The sequence below is a fragment of the Hemitrygon akajei genome, unplaced genomic scaffold (assembly GCF_048418815.1).
Source record: "Hemitrygon akajei unplaced genomic scaffold, sHemAka1.3 Scf000056, whole genome shotgun sequence".
NCBI classification, from domain to species: Eukaryota; Metazoa; Chordata; class Chondrichthyes; order Myliobatiformes; family Dasyatidae; genus Hemitrygon; species Hemitrygon akajei.
In genome coordinates, this window is record NW_027331942.1 from 456933 (window position 1) to 480221 (window position 23289).

General features: G+C 42.6%; 1 protein-coding gene and 1 long non-coding RNA gene across 2 annotated transcripts; both read right to left on the reverse strand.

Moving 5' to 3' along the window:
- Positions 1–7359: 7359 nt before the first annotated feature.
- On the reverse strand, positions 7360–10936 carry LOC140721469 (uncharacterized). The gene is made up of 3 exons (XR_012097385.1): positions 10866–10936; positions 10474–10550; positions 7360–7545 (listed from the first exon to the last, which is right to left on the reverse strand). It is a non-coding gene; the product is annotated as an uncharacterized lncRNA (long non-coding RNA).
- Positions 10937–11160: 224 nt separating this feature from the next.
- On the reverse strand, positions 11161–22757 carry LOC140721470 (pancreatic secretory granule membrane major glycoprotein GP2-like). The gene is made up of 5 exons (XM_073036293.1): positions 22709–22757; positions 17229–17367; positions 16228–16304; positions 14594–14773; positions 11161–11225 (listed from the first exon to the last, which is right to left on the reverse strand). Exons 1-5 carry the CDS (start codon positions 22755–22757, stop codon positions 11161–11163), a joined length of 510 nt encoding a protein of 169 aa, XP_072892394.1.
- Between the last annotated feature and the right edge of the window lie 532 nt (positions 22758–23289).

Sequence of the window (23289 nt, forward strand, 5' to 3'; positions counted from 1 at the left end):
TTCTCCTCAACCTTTGCTTTTGAGAGATTCTATAGATCTATCAAGATGGTGTATGGTAAACCCATTGATCTGAATCACTGTATCCAGTACGGAAAGGTTTAACCAGGATTCCATGAAACAAGGGACACACGGTCCTAATGTCCCTCTGATTCAGTACCCTAGCTCTGAGATCATCAACTCTATTCACTAGAGACTGCATGTTCGCCAACAAGATGATTTCCTGCCTTTTCCACATGACCCATCAAGAATCTATCAGCCTTCTGCCTCATGTGTAAAGACAGCCCCCAGAGTCATCTGTGGAAACAAATTCCACATATTCACCAGTAACTGGCTAAAGATTTTCCTCTGTATCTCTGTTCTTAAAAGGGGACGCTATGTTCCGAGGCTGTGTCATCTGGTTCTGGGCTCTCTCACCAGAGGAAGCATTCTCACTACCTCACCATCTTTCAACAGTAGATAGGCTTCAATGAAGTCTCCCCATATTCTTCTGAATTCTAGTGAATGCAGTCCCCGAGCTATCAAACATTACAACAAGCTGTTCAATTCTGGAATCATTTTCATGAACCTCCTTTGAACTCTCTGCAATTTCAGAACATCCTTTCTAAAATAAGGTGCGGAGACCTGTTCACCATACTCCAAGTGAGGCCTCATCAGTGCTTTATAAATCCTCAACATTGCATCCTTGCTTTTATATTCTAGTCATCTTGTATTGAATGGTAACATCGTATTTAGCTTCCTCACCACTGACTCAACCTGCAAATTAACCTCTTGGGAATCCTATACAAAAACACTCCCAAGTCCCTTTGCAACTCAGATTTTTGTATTTCTCTCCATTTAGAAAATGTTTAACCTTTGATTTCTTCTAACAAAGTGCATGACCATACACTTCCCAACACTGAATTCAATCTGCCACACTTTTGCCCATTCTCCTAATCCTTCTCTCACCACTATACTTCCTCAAAACTACCTGCACCTCCACCTATCATCACATTGTCTGTAAACTTTGTAGCAAAACCATTAATTTCGTATCATTGACAAAGGAAATGTCTGCAGCCTACTCTCTCGGTACCCTTACATTTTATACACAAACATGGTATTTTTCTTCTTTGCCCAGGAGAACATGACTAACCTCTCCACTCTCTCATTGTAACTGAAACACTCCAACCTGGTGATCTACCATTGCATTACCTCTGCATTCTTCCCATGCTCTGCTGACCAGAACCACCCCGATGTCTGACCAGGTTTCATAAATTTATGTATTCTGTACCCCAACTAATAAATGTCTGTATCACATATTCATTCACAAATAGCTATCTTGTCATCTCCATAGAATGCCCTCACGTTGTCCTTCAACCTATTCTCATACTCAAGCCTTCAGGGTGTACATTACAGTCTTATTAATAGACCCAAACTGCAGGTGTTGCTGCACATGTGTTTATAAATTGATCTAAACTAATCCACTCTGTATCAAATTCCATTTCCCAGTCCGTGCAGCATCTTCAGACATCTTTACTGCACCAATACTTGGATCTCTCTCTGTAGTCTGACAAACTCCGGCACCGTAACGCACTGACAAATTTTCATGCCATCGGCAAATTTACTATCACACCTCACATGTCTACACCCAAGTCATTCAAGTATGTGCATCCCCATTCAAATCAGAGTGTGGTGTGCACATGGTACACCCTATCAGGGTGGTAGTAGAGACAGATACATTGAGGACATTTAAGAAAATTGGAAACTCATTTAGATGATAGAAAAAAAGGAGAGTCATTTAGGAGGGGAGGATTTGTGTAAAGGCCAGCACAATGTCGTGCACTGAAGAGCCAGTGCAGTGCTTTAATATCCTATGTTCTGGAATTACACTCCATTCCCAGTGATATCCCAGATAACACTGCAGAGCAGATTTACTCGGCAATTGCCTGGTACGGGATGTGACAGTTTGGGTTTGAGAAGCAAGTTTGGGTTTCCATGGTCAGAGGCTGCCAGTGGAAGATCTAATGAAGAGACAAAGTAATGAGTTTCATACACAGAGTAAGTACGAAGAAACCAGTTTCCAAGGCTGAAGTATCTAAGATGGGAGACCAAGAATTCAGCTGAGGAATATGAGTTTTAGAGGGGATACCAAACAAAAATTCTTATCACCCAGAGAGTGTCTGCAGTCTGAAACACAATACCCGAGTTCTTGGTGAACATATACTCATTGAGGACTAGGCCACCACTTGTGTTTCTTGGCTTTGTGGCTGCCTGTGAGAAGATGAATATCCAGTTCATAGATGGCCCACACACTTTAATCATAAATATATTTTGAACATTTGAAATTGCCAAGACATTGTTGGCTTTGAACCAAATGTTGGGAAATGGAATAGTAAACTGTGGTCAGCGTGGATATGATGGACTGAATAGCCTGCTTCTGTGCTCTATAGGAAATGGAATGATGCATGATGCTCAACATGGATCTGATTAACTGAATGGCCTTTCTCCTTGCTCTATGGTGCACAGTGGTCAGCATGGAAATGATGGGCTGAAGGACCCGTTTCTGCTCTATGGGAAATGGGTAGAGACAGAAAGCATGTTGTACTGAGACAAAATATCTATGACTGTGTAGCTTTAACCTCAAACATCAGAGGAAAACATATTGAAACACATCTGCTCACCTCACAGATTCCTTTCTGTCTAGCCCTTTATCTTTCCCAGCTCCCTGGCTTCACTTATCATCTTTCTCCATCCCACATCCGCCTTTTTATTCTGGTGTCTTCCCCCTTCCTTTCCAGTCCTGAAGAGGGTCCTGGCTCAAAATGTTGACTGTTTATTCATTTTCACATATGCGGCCTGACCCGCTGTGTTCCTCCAACATTGTGTGTGTATGTGTGCGTGTGCGTACGCCTGTATTGCTTTACATACATGTTCAGACATTTCTGAGGTGTACAAAACTGCCAGATTAATCTTGGCTGCGGATTTCAATCACCCTGTCACTATTTTGCAGGAACAGAAGGCAGGGTAGAAAAAGAGACAAGTTTTGGAATGTGATTGAGAGCACAGTCTGTAATCAGCACATAGCAAACTGAAAAGGAGAGGAGGTGGTTCTGAAACTATCTTTAGAAGATGAACTGTGTCAAACAGAAAAGTTGCAAGTGGTATATTGTGCAGGGGATGGATTAAACTGGAGAGAGGGCAAATGTATTTCAAAAGAATTAAAACAGGACTAAATCCAGTGACAAAGGAAATTGACAGCAGTCAAAGTTATTGAAAAATGAGATAATTAAATGCAATGAGAGAAACAGTGGCATGCAAAAGTCTGTGCACCCCTTGTCAAAATTTATGTTGCTGTGAAACTGCACCATCTCGGATCGCAAAACCCTGCAGCGGATAGTGAGGTCAGCTGAGAAGATCATCGGGGTCTTTCTTCCCCTCATCACGGGCATTTACACTACACGCTGTATGTGCAAAGGAAACAGCATTTTGAAGGACCCCACGCACCCCTCATACAAACTCTTCTCCCTCCTGCCATCTGGAAAAAGGTGCCGAAGCATTTGGGCTCTCACAACTAGACTATGTAACTGTTTCTTCTCCCAAGCTATCAGAGCCTTCAATACCCAGAGCCTGGACTGACACCTTGCCCTATTGTCCTGTTTATTATTTATTGTAATGCCTGCACTGTTTTTGTGCACTTTACACAGTCCTGTGTAGGTCTGTAGTCTAGTGTAGCTTTCTTTGTGTTATTTTTTTTAGCGTTGCTCAGTCTACTTTTTGTACTGTGTCATTAACACCATGCTCCTGAGAAAACGTTGTCTCATTTTTACTATGTACTGTACCAGCAGTTATAGTCTTGCATTCTTGCCATAGAGGGAGTACAGAGAAAATTCACCAGATTGATTCCTGGGATGGCAGGACTTTCATATGAAGAAAGACTGGATTGACTAGGCTTATACTCACTGGAATTTAGAAGATTGAGTTGGGATCTTATTGAAACGTATAAAATTCTAAAGGGATTGGACAGGCTAGATGCAGGAAGATTGTTTCCGATGTTGGGGAAGTCCAGAACGAGGGGTCACAGTTTAAGGATAAAGGGGAAGCCTTTTAGGACCGAGATGAGGAAAAACTTCTTCACACAGAGAGTGGTGAATCTGTGGAATTCTCTGCCACAGGAAAGAGTTGAGGCTGTTTCTTTAGCTATATTTAAGAGTAAGTTAGATATGGCCCTTGTGGCTAAAGGGATCAGGGGGTATGGAGAGAAAGCAGGTACAGGGTTCTGAGTTGGATGATCAGCCATGATCATACTGAATGGTGGTGCAGGCTCAAAGGGCCGAATGGCCTACTCCTGCACCTATTTTCTATGTTTCTATGTTTCTAAGCATCAGTGGAGGGGACACGATACAAGCAAATACCTCAACCACTTCTTTGTACCAGTCTCTGTGTAAGATGGGACTGATATTAGCATTTCACTAAGTGCTAACGTAACACTGATGCAGGATCTTCATCCTGAAATGTTAGGATCACAATCAGGTTGAATATCACTGGCAGACAGTATGTCATGAAATTTGTTGTGTGTCCGCAGTTTTGGTTCAGAATGTTGTTCACTTCAATTGTTTGTATGATTTGTTTTATTTTCTCTTGTGCATTAGGTGTTGTTTTTTTTCCTAATTTGTATTCTTTTCTTTTTAAATTGGGTCTTGCTTTATGGCTCCCTGTGAGCAAACCAATCTCAAGGTTGTATAATTTATACATTATTTGATAATAAATGTACCGGATTGACGGAAAATCTGTTGCTCTGTGGCACCAGTATGTGGCAATACATAAATATTTATTTACTCTAATTGATCATTCTTATTAAGAAGTTAAATTAGTGCACAAAAAGAGAAATAAAGTAGTAAGGTTGTGTTCATGAGTTCAATGTGCATTCAGGAATCTGATGACAGGGGGAAGAAGCTATTCCTGAATTGTTGAGAGTGTGCCTTCAGGCTCCTCTTTCCCCATGTTACTGGTGTCACGAACAGTTACGGGGTAATGAAGGTGAGGATACATCAAGGTTGCAGGATCTTCATGTTGGAAACCTGCTAGACCGGCACAAAGTCCATCCTGTCCTTTAAATGAGGCAAGACAGGAAAATAGGGCAAGCTGTATTTTCCAGTGCTGAAGATATAATAAAATAATGTACGTAGGGTATAATATTGGTATGATACTCGGGTACAGATGTGGCATGGTAATTGCAGTGACAGAATGATTCATTGCCTTTAGAAAAACATTTGAAAATAGTTGGAAGTGCTGAATCTGGTGGGTCTGTTGGGGTGTAAGGTCCTCAGCTGCAGTCAATACAAACATGCAAAGGGATGCTATCCTCAACAATGCTAACTCATTGTTCTTTTGAGAAAGCCAATCAGGTGGATTGATGGTGATACTTGATACACAGATTCTGACTGATTGTTGCCCATGGTATCCAAGGGAAAGTGGCACAATAAAAATGTAATTGAATGAAAGGATGCTTCAGTTGGTGTTCTGCAAGGGTCAGGAACTCGCTGGTCCCTTATTCAGGCTGTTAATATGAAAAACGTAGCTAACAGATTTTCTGATACCAACAACATTCTTTGTTTTGAAGAATAAAGGTCTGCAGGAAAACACTATGGAAAGCTTAGTTGGGATCACAAGCAGCAAACAGAAATATTTCTGGAGAAATCCGAAAAATCAGCATACAGAGATATCCATACAAGGTGAGGCAATATAGGATAACTGAAGCACAGCGAAAAATGTAGAGGGATAGAGGTTCTTAAATTTCATTTAATCCTGCAGTCTTGCAGCTCCAAAAGGACTGAAACCCATGGAAGAAGGGGAAGGGGGAGGAATACCAGAATGCAATGGACAGGTAAGGAGGTGAGATGAGAGACAGAAAGAGGAATGGGTAAATGGTGAAAGGGAAGCAACTATGGAAGTTAAAGTCTGGATCCAACGGAAAATAACGTGGGATGAGTGTTAACAATCTCAGCAAGCCAGGCTTTGAAGAGAAGTCCTTTATGACCATAGCTACACTTTGCACAGCAGGGGACTGAAGCCATTTGCCATTACAAGAATGCTAATGAAGAATTATAGGGTAAAAGTTACTTTACCAGTTCTGAGTATTATTGGCCTTTTATGGATAGATTATATTGATTATTATCAGTATTATTGTTATGTGATCAGAGATTCGTCTGTAACCACTGGTCAATTTCTGTACAGAAATGGCATTTCTTGTTCAAACTTCAGAACAGTGTGTGGTGCCTGGGGCCAGGCTGTTCTCATTGCACATAAGCAAATGAAATGTGATTGAAGAGTTAATTGGTGACTACAAAACCACTATCCAGGCTAAGCAGATGAGAAAGTCAAAAACTATTGAGATTCACTGATATTCAAAGACATTCACTGGTCTTGAAATCATATTGTGGTGAAGAGCCGCTGTAAAGGTTCTGCTACTACTGAATATTGCGGGACTTGACCTTGTTTAACACCATCTCAATGTTTCTCCAGTGCAGAGAAAAATCAGTGTGGAGTCTTCAGTGATGACTTGGCAATCCCCTGTGTTCTAGTTTCTCAACACATGCCAATGTACTGCAAGTAGGTAAAATGGATATTGTAAGTAACCCATCATCCCGTGCTGACAGGAAACAAGCACAGGGGAAATCTTAGGAAACTATGAAAAATAAAAAGTTACAGGCTTACGATGACATAAGCAAGAGGTGGATAAGGTAGAACACTGAAGGCTAACAGTAACACTATCTACACACACACACACACACACACACACACACACACACACACACACACACACACACACACACACACACACACACACACACACACACACACACACACACACACACACACACACACACACACACACACACACACACACACACACACACACACACACACACACACCTGGAATTGATTGATTCATTTATTTTGTCTTTCTATATTAACTTGTACTGCTGCCTCTACGTTGACAAATTTCATGACACATGCTGGAGATAATAAACCGGATTGTGATTCTGACATGACATGTACAGAAGGCAATTGTTCAGTGTTCATATTGGAACTATGAGTCACTCCACCAAAGAAAGGATGTGATGGTGAAACTGAACATGAGGAATCCACGTATGAGAAAGCACTCTCTTGCTTTGATGTATAATAGTTAAACAGAGACTAACCTGTATAAAATCATGACAGTGTAATTGTAAGGATCTAGCCATACGTGCAGACAACCTGCCGCACCAAACTGTACATGCTGGACAGTTTGTTTCAGAGGGACGTATGAGTCCATTATGGGTACTGATGACTTAGGATATCACAGAATTACCCGCGTGAATGAGAGCAGTGACATACCTGTACAGTACACATTGTGATCAGCAAGTGTCGGCTTCAGCAGATACACAAAGTAGCCGATGCAATTTTTGATCTTAATATCCAGGCAAGTGTTGTTGTTTTGATTCACACCAGATGCAGGATTGTTGTTTCCATTCCCGGTGAAGCAAACCTTTCTCATCACCTCCCCCTCTGTCACAGTGGGATGGGGACCTGCAATAAGGTTAATACAAGTTTAATTGTCATTCAACCATCCATGAATATAGCCAAACATCACAGGCTCCACGGTGAAAGTGTAAAAAAAAGTGCCAACAATAATACACAGCACAAGGCACATATAACATATATCAGATAGCAGTTAAACATACTCAATAATATAATATAGGCCAACGAATGTGTTGGCAAGAACAAGCCCTTAGCAATATGCAATCAAACCCAGTCCAGCTCATCTTCCACCGAGTGACCACTGGAGGGCAGCACTGACCAACAGGCCACCACATCACACCATGCCTCTCTCCTGAACGGCTGCAAACAGGCGACACCGCAGCATGATGCCCAGTTCTCACTACAGCTGATCCCCCCAATATACCAGTGAACCAGATATTCAGCATTCCATATATACAATGCCCAACAGGGCCTTGCGATTATAGAAAAAAAACAACTAAAACCCTATCACAGGCTGTTAGACTGCACACCACCTTCACACACCAACTCTAACGGAAACACAGACCACAAAAGGTCCAGCTCCTCCACCAAGGAGCAACACGCCGATGGAGTAGACCTGCAGTGCTTGAAGCAATTCTTAATGCCCAGCTTGGGATTGAAAGAAAAGATGTTTTTTTTAAAAAAAGACAGCTTTTATTGGCTCTGCATCTGTGGGTGCTCCCATCTTACCAGACAGCAAACTGAATAAATTCTTTCCAGCTCTACAGGGAATGTGAATTTGGACCATTCTAATGCAGTGTTCAGATTCACCCATGATCTGATCTGGCCTCAGTCAATAGCAAGCTGCTGATTTCAACCCCACCCCACCCTGCAATCCAAACCCGCTGCTGCAGATCCTGCTCCCTGAGACCAGCTCCTGCTGGTGAGAGCCTGTGGGCCCAGAGCTTGGACAAGAAACTCCAGCCTCACCCCTGATGCATATTGGACAGCTGGTGAAGCTGCACCACCAGGACAAATGATCACATTGTTTCAGAGAGACGTTCACACATTCAACACTTATTGCAGTTAACAACAATACCAAAATAAAAATGGTCAGCTAACCATCACTGGAAGATGCAGCAAGGCAAGGGTTTAGGCAGTGATCAGGCAAAGGTAGTTTATGCAACATGCACAAAATTGCTGGAAAAACTTAGCAGCCCAGGCAGCATCTATGGAAAAGAGTCAAAAGTGAGTGATTTGGGCCGAGAATTTTCATCAGGACTGGGAAAAGAAAGATGAGAAAATAGAACAGTGGGGTGTTGGAAGATGTACAAGGTGGTAGGTGATCAGTAAAACCGGGAGAGGGATACGGATTAAGTAAAGAGCTGGGAAGTCAATTGCTTAAAAGGATTAATGGCTGGAGAAAGGGGAATCTGACAGGCGAGGGCAGAAGCCCATTGAAGAAAGGGAAAGCAGAGGAGCGCAGAAGGTGATGAGATGAGAGAGGGAAACAGGAATGGGTGAATGGTGAAAGGGGGAGCAATTATGGAAGTTAAAGTGTAGAGCCAACGGAGGATAAAGTGGGATAGGGCAAGATGAGTCTTTGAAGAACATAGCTTCCCTCTGTACAGCAGCGGACTGGAGACATTTGGCATTACAAGAATGCAAATGAACGATTCTAGGGTAACAGTTACTGTATACTAATTCTGAGTATTATTGGCCTTTTATGTATAGATTACATTGATGATTAATATTGGTATTATTGTTGTGTGATTAGAGATTCATCATGCAAATAGGGGTTTGAACAAGCACAAGATCACCAATTGGTCATTATCTGTTAGCACTGGTCAAATTCTAAACAGAAATGGCGTTTCTGTGTTCAAACTTCAGAACAGTGGTGTGCATAAGTAAATGAAATGTAATTGAGGAGTTAATTGGCGACAAAGCCACTACGCAGGATAAGCAGATGAGAAAGTCAAAGACTACTGAGATTCACTGATATTCAGAGACATTAACTGTTTGTGAAATTATACTGTGGTGGAGGACAACTGTGAAGATTCTGCTACTACTGAATATTGAGGGACTTGACCTTGTTTACAACCTCTTAATGTTTCTCGAGTGCAGGGTTGAAATGTGAGGGATGTTCACTTAGCATAAAGGAAAGAAATTAATTGTTGATAAAACTCATTTTTACTTGCAACACACCCTGACCATACTTACTGCACATATTATATATGTTTCTGTACTTGGGAAACTATTTTACATTTAATCTTAAAATTCAAGCAATTTAAATATAAATTTAGCATAAAAGCAAATTGGAACACCAAGATTTAGAAAGCACAAATTAAAAGACAGATAATCGGCAATGAAAAACTGAACTTACATGTTTTGAATTAGAAACAGCATCACTTTAAGTGATCAGTTCATGAGCTCTGTGTGCCCTGAGATAGACTGGGCTGCTTGGGAACTGCTCCTCTACGGCAAGCAATGGAGCTACAATACCTTCCCTGGGTCTGATGCGGAGCGATCTCAAAGCTCAAAGTTCGAAGTGCATGTAATAGCAAAACATGCACACTATATACAACTGTGAGATTTATCTCCTTACAGGCAGTCCCAAACAGTAGAAAAAACAAAAGAACCTATTTTTTAAAAAAATCATCAACCATCCACTGGGGCAAACAATAAACAAGCAGATGGCATTCTGAACTGAAGTTTACAGAAGTGAATCAGGAACCCGTTTGTTGCAGTCCGTTGTCTGAGAGTGGTCAGGAGTCAGACCCACAGCACCACTGCCAGAGAAGAAGAGGAAGGTGGCACACCACTGCGAGACACCATGAGGATTCAAGACCAGTGTATGGTTTGAGTGACTGTGGGAGGCATCTTTCAGAGACGTGGAGACCAGTGTCCATGCTTAGGGGCTTGTGCAGAGACCTGGGTCATCATTCTGACCCACCTCATAGGCAAACTAAACCCTACAGTTGTAATTTCTGGGCTTACCTTCCAACCAGCCTTGTCTCTTCCCGCAGCAACAATACTGTGGAACTGCTGTCTCGGGAATTTTCCATCTACTGGAACTGAAATAACAATTGGAGAATGGATTCCTAAATTGATGCAGAGTATTCACTTTGAGAATTAAACCCTATCTTCAACCCTGTCTGCTTTCAACTTTCCCCCATGCTATCTAATTTTCCTTTTTGATTCTCCATCCCTATTTTCCATATCTCTCTTCAGGTCAACCACTCACTGTGCAGAATGCGTCAGCTCTCTTATCCCTACATTTGCCTGCTGCTCCATTGTAATGACCAATAATCTGGTCTTCCAACAATTACCCCTCCCACACCATTCAATCTCCATTCATGGTGGGTTTCAAGTCATTACTCCCTCATTACCTGCTGAATCTGTACCATCCTTGCTCAAGTCTTGTGTCAGACATACATTGTTCACTCATGCTGGGAGAACTCATTCTCCTCCAGGGATGATCCAAGATGCTGTAATTTACACACGGATCACCAAGTGCGGAGTCTGTAACTGAGGGAGAGGGTGACGATGATTAGCTTTAAGGGTCGCCTGATATCACGCAACATCTTAGTCACCCCCCTCCACTTCCACCATCCCCACAGGACAAGCAACAGTCTTGTTCTCAAATCAATGAAAAGCTCTCAAATGAATGGTGGAAACTTTGCCTTATTCCAAACCTTTGCTCCATTGCACTTGGTCCAGCACACCCACAAACTCACACCAGTGGTAACCTGATGGGTAACAGAAAGAGCAGCCCAGCCATTCACTCTGGGTGTACTGGAGAACGTTACTCAACTGCACTCAGGGTTGTTGAAATGCGGGAAGCACTGTCATCAATTTCTGCTGAAATGGTTGCCTGCATTCTGCACTTTGATGCTGATCAAATTCCTGAGAGCTATCTCACCATTTCCCACAACCACTCCCCAGTGGTATCCTCATCCCCAGCTACACTCTCCCCTATAACAAGTGCCATTCACACTCTTCGTCTCACAGAGCATAGCCCACCTCAGTTCCCTGCCACCCTCCTGCAACCTCTCCTCAATCCTCTCCATCACTCTGCCACTCTTCTCTGTCTCTCCTCCATTCAGTACCACCATTCCAACATCTCTCTGCTATTCTCAGATTTTATTTATTTATCTTTTCATTTTTATTTTTTGGATACGGTTTGGAACAGGCCCTTCCATCCCTTCGTCCTGCATTGGCCAACATCTCTAGTTTAACCCAAGCCCAACTGTGGGACAATTTCCAACGACCAATGGTACATCTTTGCACCATGGGAGGAATCTGGAGCACTCAAGGAAACCCGTGCTGTCACAGGGAGAACATACAAACTCCTTGCAGGCAACATGAGACCATAAGATATAGGAGCAGAATTTGGATATTCACCCCATCGAGTCTGCTCTGCCATTGCATCATGGCTGATCCCAGAGTCCATTCAGCCCCACACACCTGCACTCTCACTATATCCTTTGATGCCCTGACCGATCAGGAAATTATCAACTTCTGCTCTAAATATACTCACAGACATGGCCTCCACTGCAGTCTGTGGCACAGCATTCCACAGATTCACCACTCTCTGGTGAAAAAAAACCCTCCTTACTTCTGTTCTAAAAGGTCGCCCCTCAATTTTAAACTGTGCCCTCTTGGTCTGGATACCCCCACCAGAGAAAACTTACTTTCCACATCCACCCTATCGAGTCCTTTCAACATTCGGTAGGTTTTATTGAGATTCCACTGCATTCTTCTAAATTCCATAGACAACAGACCCAACGCTGCAAAATGCTCCTCTTATGTTAACCCCTTCATTCCTGGAGTCATTCTTGTGAACCTTGCTCAACAGTGGGAATTGAACCTGGGTTAAATGTACTGTACGGTGATGTGCTATCCATTGTTATTAGGCTGCTAATCGCTCATGATTGCCACAATCACCAGCCCCTTTCACATCAGAATTCAGACCTCCTATTTCTTCCCTTCCCCTTGGGTAGGCTCATGAACCGATTTTAAACCTGGTCATCTCTCAGTGAATGATATTTGCCACCTTCTTCTTGTAACCACATTTCACCTGGTGTTTTGTTTTTAATATGCAAATTAATTAGCCACCATATATTGCCCTGGTATATGGTTGAGTGATTTGCATGTGGGGCGAGCAAACTACAATCTATGTAGCATTGATGAGAATGGGTCAGCACATTCTTAATGGACCGAAAAGCTGGTGTCCCTGCAACAATTGCCTGTAACTCAAAAATGTAATTAGTGTTCAAATGCACCATTGCAATTTACCGTCCCATGAATAAGAGTTTTAAAAAAAATCTGTCCTAAAACAGTGAAATAAACAGAGATAAACATTGCCAGTGATGTCACCATAGCCCCTGTCTCAATGGATGTGTTCAGTGGTCGGGGAGTCTAGAACAGTGGGTACAGCCTCAGAATAGCCATTTGGCATACAGTGCCATTGCAGTAAGGCCAGGACCAACAGGCTTTTTTACACCAGGCCATCAGATTTATCAATACACATTGATCTGATTGTATATCTGACCGACATTGATCTAACTGTACATACATGTATACACAACAATTAGATATACAGTCCTCACAAAATGCTGGAGGAACTACGAAAGCCATGCAGCATCTATGGAAAAAAAAGTACAGTTGATGTTTTCCCCATCCCCTTTTCTCTCTGTCCTTGCATGCTCATCACCTCCCTCTGATGCCCCTTCCCTTTTCATTCTTCCATGGCCTTCCGTTCCCTCCTATTAGACTCCCACTTCTCCAGTCCTGTAACTCTTCCATCCATCAATTTCCCAGCTCTTTCCTTCATCACTCCCCTTCTGGTATCACCTATAATCTTCTGTTTATCTCTCTCCTCTCCACCCACATTTTAAATCTACTAATCTATTTTTCACCAGTCCTGCCAAAGGGCATCAGTCTGAAATGTCAATTATACTCTTTTCCACAGAAGCTGTTTGGCCCACTGAGTTCCTCTAGCATTTTGTGTGTGGTCCTTGGATTTCCGGCATCTGCATATTTTCTCTTGTTTGAAATATACAATGTTACTGTTTGGGCAATATCCTCCCACATTTCCCTTCTTTATAGCTTGTACAATGCACTGAAGATGCAACATAAAGGTATTTAGTCCACTGGATGTAAGAAATAATCTAACTACACATACAATGTGTCCATTTAGAACAGAGATGAGGAGGAATTTCTTTAGCCCAGAGAATAGTGAATAGGTGCATTTTATTGGCACAGTAGGGTGTGGAGGCCAAGTCATTGGGTATTTTTAAGGTGGAGGTGATAGATTATGGGCATGGAAACAGGAGATTGGAGCTGAGAGGGAAACGGATCAGCTATGATGAAATGGCAGAGCAGACTCGAAGGGCCAAATGGACTATTGGTTCTCCTATATCTTACAGTCTTATGGTATCCACTAAACTCAAAGAACAGTCTCTGCTTCAGCTCCCATTCTGTGTGGTCACTCTGAGAATTACCTTCCACACCAGAAAACAAGTCCTGTATTCATGTTTTGTGTTTCAATGTGGGAAGCCCTGCAGGTGATGGCCAACCTCTCCTAGCTTAGCTGCTAGCGTACATAGACATCAGGACAGATTCCCAGCCTCTTAATAGTCAACCTTCATTGATGTTTCCTGCTGGAGTGTTTGCTGTGCTTCAACTGTGTTAAACACAGTTCAATAAAACTGCTGTAACTCAGGTTCCTCTAAACTTTCACAGAGTTTCAATACCTGAAACAAACTTTAAAAAAGGGAAGAAACACTACACTGTTGAGGGCAAGGTCCTCAGCATAATTGCTGAGCAGAGAGATCTTGGGATCTTGGTTCGTAACTCCTTGAAAGTAGCTACACAGCTCGATAAGGTGGTGAAGGTGGCTTATGGAATGCGAGCTTTTATTGGTCAAGTCATTGAATTCAGACACATTATTTGCCTCATTCTGGAGGTCAGGGAAATGTAAGTGAGCTGATCACTAATGGCACACTGGAAAATTCAGGACACTCTGGCTGTCGAAAGACTTGGATGCTCCAAAAATACACTGGGCTTCACACAGACACACAGATGTACAGAGCCAATATGAAGAGAAACATACTTGTACAATACACACTATATAAGCCCGGTGTTGGCTTCAGCTTATACACAAAGTAAGCTGTGCAGTTTTTGATTGTGATGTCCATTTGCTTAGTGCAAGTGTCTCTCTCCGGGTTATCTTTGACCCAGTTGAAACAAATGGTCCTGGTCACTTCGCCTGCTCCCACATCAGGATGGGGATCTGGAATGAGGTTTACAAACACTGTGAAATGAACCCACTCCAACATCAGGATGGGGACCTGGAATGAAGTTTATAAACACTGTGAAATGAACCCACTCCAACATCAAGATGGGTACCTGGAATGAGGTTTATAAACACTGTGAAATGAACCCGCTCCAACATCAGGATGGGGATCTGAAATGAAGTTTATAAACACTGTGAAATGAACCCACTCCAACATCAAGATGGGTACCTGAAATGAGGTTTATAAATACTGTAAAATGGACCTGCTCCCATGTCAGGATGGGGACCTGGAATGAGGTTTATAAACACTGTAAAATGAACCCGCACCCATGTCAGGATGGGGACCTGGAATGAGGTTTATAATCACTGTAAAATGGACCTGCTCCCATGTCAGGATGGGGACCTGGAATGAGGTTTATAATCACTGTAAAATGGACCTGCTCCCATGTCAGGATGGGGACCTGGAATGAGGTTTATAAACACTGTAAAATGGACCTGCTCCCATGTCAGGATGGGGACCTGGAATGAGGTTTATAAATACTGTAAAATGAACCCATTCCCACATTGGGATGAAAACTGGAAGGAGGTTTACAAACACTATAAAAAAAAGAACCTGATCCCACGGTACGAAAAGGAATTATATCAGTACTTACCAAAGCACAGTGGTTCATAATCCAAGCGCCGTTCCATTCTCAGTCAAAAGTTCACACTCCCCTCCCCACAATCCATGCACCCTGAGGTAACTTCATGCTGGTAAAGCCCTTGGACAGGGACACCCAACCTGAGGTCCACAGACCCCTCCTCAGGCAGCGGTGTAGGCAAGGTCATTGGATGTACTTAAGGTGGAGCGTGAGAGATTCTTGATTAGCCATGGCATCAGATGTTACGGGGAGAAGGCCAGAAAGTGGGGCAGAGGAGGGATAAAAGGATCAGCCACGATTGAATGGTAGAGCTGACTCGATGAGCTGAATGGTTTAATTCTGCTCCTATGGTCTTAATGAGAGGGGTACATGCCATAAAAAAAGGTTGTGAATCCCTGTCCATAAGACCATTAAATATTGGAATGGAATTGGGCCATTTGGAGATGGAATTGGACAACGGAGGGCTTTCATTGTTGGCTTAAACACAATCGTCATGAAGGGCAAAGGGTAATTTTTAACCAAAGAAGAACTTTCAGTGAAGTGGTGCTCTATTCAATCTATAAGGGGGTCAAGAAGATTGATCCACAACACTCCTGCAAACCCGCCCCTCTTCTGGACTCCATAAAGATCCACAACTGGAGTGGAGACTGAGTAACTGTGAGGAAACCACTCAGTGAACGCTGCTGCTTACCCTACTGCAGCCAGCTAAAGCCCTGACTCCAGCCAACATAGCTCTCTGGAATATAAGAGGCTGACATTGTCAATCTTGCCCAACTCAATAATCACTGTGGTAAATTCTTGTAAACCTACCTTTTAACCAGCCTGGACTCCATGTAGAGCAGTGAAAGAATGGAACCGTAGTCTCGGGAATCTTCACATTGCCATGACTGAAACAATGATCACAGAGTCAGTTCAGATCAGGAACTGTGGTCTATTATATCCACACACTGTCCAGCTCTGGGCAGATCACAGGAAACTCAGTTTGTCCTTTGGCCCCTCCAAATTCTTGTGCAAATAACCATTTCCTCAAAGATGAGTGAGGGAGTTTCCTCTTCTCTTCACCCCCACCTTGGCACCCCAAAGCAGTGACATCCCTCGCTTCTCTAGATGACCCGTTCTATCACATTTTACCCTAATCATATACATACTGAATGCAGAAGGAAACCATTCAGCCCATCAGATTCAGACTGTACCCTTGGAAAGTGATCCTTTTAGCACCATTCATCACTACCTCTAACCAAAAAAAACCTACAAAATTCAACTGACTCATTTACATTTATTTTGTTATTATGTTATTTTGTTATATACTGTGTCGTATGACCATGGCCGATCAAGATCTTTCTATGATTGTTATTTGTAAAACTTTCCACAGAAGTGATTTGCCATTCCTGTCTACTGGGCAGTGCCTTTACAAGATGGTGACTCCAGCTATATCCATACTCTTCAGAGTTTGTCTGCTGCCATCAATGGTCACATAAACAGGACCTGGGATATGCACCAACTGCTATACGACCATCCACTACCTGCTCCCCAGCTTCATGTGTCCAAGATCATTGGGGGTAAGGTCTAAGCAGTTGGGAGACATTGCCCAAGGGGGACCTGCAGTCTAGCAGAGGGAAGGACTGCCTTACACCTCCTTGGATATCAATACCGCACCAATGGATACATTAGCTTTACCTAGGGAATTTAGAAGACAATTTATATTGCTAGCTCAAAATACAGTATATAGAAACAGCCAGGAAGAAGATGAAAAATTCACTGACAGCATCCCATTAGGATGTAATTGGGAACCCAGGATTGTTGAACCTCACCTGCTAAATCTGTACCATCCTTCTGTAAGGTTTCCGTCATCCATCCACCGACCACTGCATTGAGTTTCAGAGCAATTCGAGTTCCTCCAGGGCTGATCCAGGATGGTGTGATTTTTACACGGATCACTGGTGGTGGAGGCTGTAATTGAGGGACAGAATGATGACCAAATTTTATGTAATATCTACTGTTCATTCAGCCTTTGCTATCCTTCACACAACTCCATTCCTACAAGTTTTTGTGAAGTGGGAGGAAAGAGGAGAACAGGGAAAAAACTGAGTTGCCTTTCAGGGAACATGTGTTTCTGGGGGGGATTCAGGAAGTTGCAGGATAGATGCAACCCAAAGATGAGGAAGTATTCTACAGGAAGAATGAGGGAACCGTGGGTGACAAGGGGAATTAAAGACAGCATTAAAGCAAAAGAGAGAGCATATAATAGAGTAAACATTAGTTGGAAGGTCACGGATTAGGAAGCTTTCAAAGATAAACAGAAGTCAACAAAAAATAAATGAGAGAAAAGATGAAATATGAAGGTAAGCTTAACAATAATATCAAAGAGGATACCAGAAGTGTTTGTCAGATACGTAAAGAGTAAAAGAGAAGTAAGAGTGGATATTGGACCATTGGAAAATAACACCAGAGAGATAAGAATAAATGATGGATGAACTCAATGAGTATTTTGCATCAAAACTTTGAGAGAATCAGGGGACAGAAGAGAGTTGCCGTTACTATGGAAAAGGTGCTTGGGAAGCAGAACGGTCTGAAGGTACATTAGTCACATGGACCAGATGATTAAGCCACAGGGTTCTGAAAGAGGCAAGTGAGAGACTGTGGAGAAATTACTATTGATTTTTCGCAAATTACGAGATTCTGAAGCAATGCAAAATTGTAAATGTCTACCTACTCTTTAAGAAGTGGTGGAGTACAAACAAAGGAAATCAAAGGTCATTTAGCCTGACTTCAGTGGTTGGGAAGATGTTGGATGCATGTGATAAAGTAGGCCAAAGTCAGTATGGTTTCCTTCTGGGGAGACCTTGCCAGACAACTCTGACGGACTTCTTTGAGGAAATAGTGGACAGGATAGACAAAGGAGAGTTGGTGGATGTTGTTTACTTGAATTATCAGAGGCTTTTGACAGGCTGCCATACGTGAAGCTGCTTAACAAGATAAAGGGCCATGGCATCACAGGAAAGATATTAACGGATAGAATATTGGCTGACTTGAAGCAGGCAAAAACAAAATGAATAAAGGGGGCTTTTTTTTGATGATTGTTGATTGGTGATTGTTCCACAACGGCCAGTTTTGGGACAATTACTTTTTTACATTATGTGGCCATGATTTGGATGATGGATCTGATGGTTTTGTGACTAAGTTTTCAGAGAATAGAAGGTATGTGGAGGACAGGTAATGTTGGGAAGCAGGGAGTCTGTAGGAGGACTTAGACACATTGGGGGAATGGGTAAAGAAGTGACAGATAGAATAATGTCAGGAAGTGTATGCTCATGCAATTTGGTAGAAGAAATAAAGGCATAGTCAATTTTATAAACGGGTAGATTTTTTTTTAATGAGAGTTGCAAAGGAACTTACTTGTCCTTGTGCAGCATTCCCTAATGGTTACCTTGCATGCTGAGTCGGTGGTTAGGAAGGTAAATGGACTGTTACCGTTCTTTTTTAGAATATACGAGCAAGGATGTCATATGGAGGTTAGGCCAATCTTGAAATATTGTGAGCTGTCTTGGGCTTATTTAAGAAAAGATCCAGCGGAGGTTCCCAGGAGATATTCTGGGAATGAAAGGGTTAAATCTTTGGTGAATTTTATGACTCTGGGCTTTTCTAGCTGGAATTTAGAGAAATGTGCTAGGATCTGATTGAAACCTCTTGAATATTGAAAGCCCTAGATAGCATGGATATCGAGAGGATGTTTCCTTTTGTGACTGAGTCTCGGACCACGAGAGACAAACTCAGAAAAGAACAGCATTCATTTAGAGCAGAAATGAGGAGGGATTTCTTTAGCCAGAGGGTGGTGCATCTGTGGAATTAAATTCCATAGATGATTGAGGAGACCAAGTCACTGAGTATATTTAAAGCAGAGGTTGATGGGTTCTTGGTTAGTCAGGGAGTCAAAGGTTATCGGGAGAAGGCAGGAGTATGGGGTTGAGAGTGGTAATAAATCAGCCATGATGGCGTAGCAAAGAAGCCTAGACTGGCTGACTGACCTAATTCTGCTCCAATGTCTTTTGCTCCTATAGAACATTCAAACCCCCAACTAACTCCCTGAAGCAGGCAGCTCAGTCTGTCACAGAGAAGCTTACATTGATACTGAAAAGTCAGAAACAAACTGATGATGTCATATATACAATAAAACAGTAAATGCCAGAATAAAACAAGAAGTTAGAAACCCTCACGGAACTCAGGTTTCAGTAAGAAATCACTTCATTCAAATAATATCATGTAAATCCTTTACGTAAGCTGAGTGTACTGAATAACTGAATTAGAAATGCTGAAAAAACAGTGATTAATTTCTGAACTGCAGAAATGATGAATAATCTAAAATCAATGTGTTTCTTTTTTGAATTAATTTACTCGACAATGCACTAGGCTTTCTAATTTTCCTGCAGCATGTTGCATATCCCTGTACAATTAAGTCAGTACTGTTCCTCAAATCAGCCCAAATCTACGTTCTGAAGTTTCTGAACTGCAGCTCAGAGCTTTCAACAAGATGCAGGGGTATGGGAGTACAGAGGAATCAGCCGAAGGCAGAGATATGAGTGGGGAAGGCAGCGGTATCAAGCAGTGCAACAAAGAGAAAGAAAACATTTTTGTGTCTTGTCTCAATTGTTCAATTTGTAATGGATGTGATCAGGGAAAGAAATATGATGAACAATATGAGACCAAGTTTTCTGGCAGGCTTATGATAGTGTCAAGCCTTTGTGTTGGAGAAGAAACCACCAAATGTTCTCAATTACAAATTTCAGATGAAATACAAAGAGTTAGAGACATATTTACTAGAAGTATACATGGAGTATTGTGCATTTAAGGCCATGCTGGTTAAATTGGGAAAGTTTAAATGGACAAACACTTTGTGAGGTGCACAACAGGCTGCACAATATCAGTGGAAGATCAAAGAATAAACGCACTGGCAACTTTCTGAGCAGTGTGAAGACTGGGTGCTTCAGTTATCCTGTCACTAATTGGGTTAGGACCACCGGAAGGATACAGAATCAGTAGAGCTCCTGAAATCCACAGAAGAGACCATTCTTGAATCATACATAATAAAACCAACAGGAGATGGAGCAATTCTGGACATGGACTTGGATGATCCTGAGCAAGTTGACACAACCCTCCATGCTTCTACCATCCATGTGCCCATCGATGTCCCATTACCTGCCCTATCATATAATGAAAGGCTTTGATAGACTGGAAACAGAGACATGTCGACAGTGAGAGAGTGTTGTATCAGAAGACAGAGCCTCTAAATACAAGGACAGCTCTTTAGAACAGAGATATGGAGGAATTTCTTTAGCCAGAGGGTGGTGAACCAATGGAACTCAGACTGCCGCATTGGCCAAGTTATTGGGGATAAACTCAGTGGCCACTTTATTAGGTACACCTGAACACTAATTCGTTAATTCAAATATTTAATTAGCCAATCATGTAGCATCAACTCAATACATAAAAGCATGCAGACATAGTCAAGAGGTTCATTTGTTGTTTCGACCAAACATCAGAATGGGAACATATGTGATCTAAGTGACTTTGATTGTAGAATTGTTGGTGCCAGAGGGGGTAGTTTGAGTATCTCAGAAATTGCTGGGATTTTAATGCACATCAGTCTCTGGAGTTTACAAAGAATCATGAAAAAAAACAACAACAAAAAAGTTCAATACCCGATAAACTGGATAATGGGTGTATAAAGTGACACTGATTGCAAGAACAACACACACATAATTCTAGGTGAACACAGCAGGTCAGGCAGGATCGATGGAAATGAGTAAACAGTCAACAATTAGAACTGAGACCCCTATTCAGGATTGGAAAGGAAGGTGGAAGATGCCAAAATAGAAAAGGTGAGTCTGGGGGGGGGGGGGGGGGTGGGAAGGAAGTTAGGACTAGACAGAAGATGATAGGTCAAGCCATGTGGTGGAAAAGGGAATGGGCTGCAGAAGAAGGAATCGGATAGGAAAGGAGAATGGATCATGAGAAAAAGTGAAGGAGGCAGCAGGGGGTGGTGATAGGCAGGTTATGAAAAAAAGTAACAGGCCAGATGGGAATAGAAGAGGAGGAAAGGGGGGGAATAAAATACTTGAAGGAGAAGTCAATGTTCATGCGTCAGGTTGAAGGCGACCTGGGCAGGGATACCCCAAGACTAACAGCAAGGGTCCTGTCTGAATCTCACCAATCAAGCCCCAGCTCTTATACAGGATATCCTGCACCGAAAGTGGCACTTCTGCTCACAGGGTGAACAGTGAGCATCACACACCAACTTACCCCAGTCCAACCCTATTCACTTTTAATCATCCAGATGTACCCAACAACTCCCTCCAGGATCTAACTCACCACCAGGCAAAGGATCATTTACAGTGGCTATTTAACCAATCAAACCTGCAGTCCTGATAAGAGTTCTGAACTGAAACATCAGATCTTTATTCCTCTCCACAGATGTTGTCTCACTCTGAACCAAACCTGACCACATCTGGTATGAGAGGGAAACGAGAGAACCGTTTGGAGTCCACATGGTCACAGGAAGACCATGCAAGCTCCATGAAGATCAGGTTTGAACTGGGTCACTGGAACTGCCTTTGGTCCTTCCTCAAGCCGTGCCAAGGAGCACGGGCACCTCCGTTCCTGAGGTTTCTCTCTCAGTCAGAGGGTCTGCTGCAGTCACATCTCTCCCTACCGTGACAATCGGCTCTGTAACGTCACCCAGCTACGCCTCTGCATCAGTCCATCTCTCATTCACACCTTCTGCTATCTCCCACTCTTCCCTCTGCTCTTCACAAACTCTGATGCCTGAAATTGTACCAAGGCTCCTTCACCAACCATCTGTGTCCACTAATCAGGTTACATAATGTACAATCCAACTTTACTTTCACATCCCAACATAGTCTCACCACTTCCTCCCAGTGTAACCTCCTCCAGCCTCTTAAAACTCCCCCAGTCCCAGCCTCTCAGAGTGTAATCACTGCATTGCCAGCCATGCTTTCTCCTCTGTCTTCAAGCCTGAAATTCTCTGCTGAAAGATCTCTGCCTCCCCATCTCCCTCCACTCCATAATGTTTATTTACCAAACCGGGTATCTGGATGTTTCTGATCACCGACTTTAATGCCATATGTTCCAGAGTCAAATTGGATTCATAATGTTCCCCATGTCCTTCAGTACTTTTCCCCCATTAAGTACAGGCTCTGCTACAGAAATAATAAATAACATCCACTTCCTCTTACTGTACACAGCACGCAGTCTGTCCCTACAACACATTACTCACCCAGAGAACCCAGGATCAGCAGCAAAATGATCAGCTCAGCCAGTAACATTCTGGAAATGAAAGATTGGAATTAACTCAGTGAGAAATGAAACACTGGGGCTGAGGACAAAGTGTAAATAGGGGAGGGAACTGAAGGTCAAAATGGTTTTCCATCTGTAGTAGGATAGACATATCCCTCCATCACTGAAACCCCACAGGCAGAGGTGGATCTCCTTTTCTCCTTCATTGAGACCCCATGGATAAAGGTGAGATCTCTTTCACCGAGACCCCACAGTAAGAGGTTTCATCTCCTTTTCTCAAAGGTGAGAAATTGTTTTCTGAAACCTTACAGATGGATGAGACAGAGGAGGTCCAACAGCGCCAATTTATTTACACTCTCTCTTCCCCCCATCCCCACACACTGTCCCTGTGCAACACATGTATATGCAAACAGAGCACAAGACAAATTTCAAGTTCTAGCAGGTCTGGGGATGTCTACTCACGTGTGAATCCGGATGAAATGTGGGTGTGTGAATGGAGGGAGATGGGACCACCTACAACCTCCTCACTCTCTGCTATGAGCAGTGTCAGACTCAGCGACA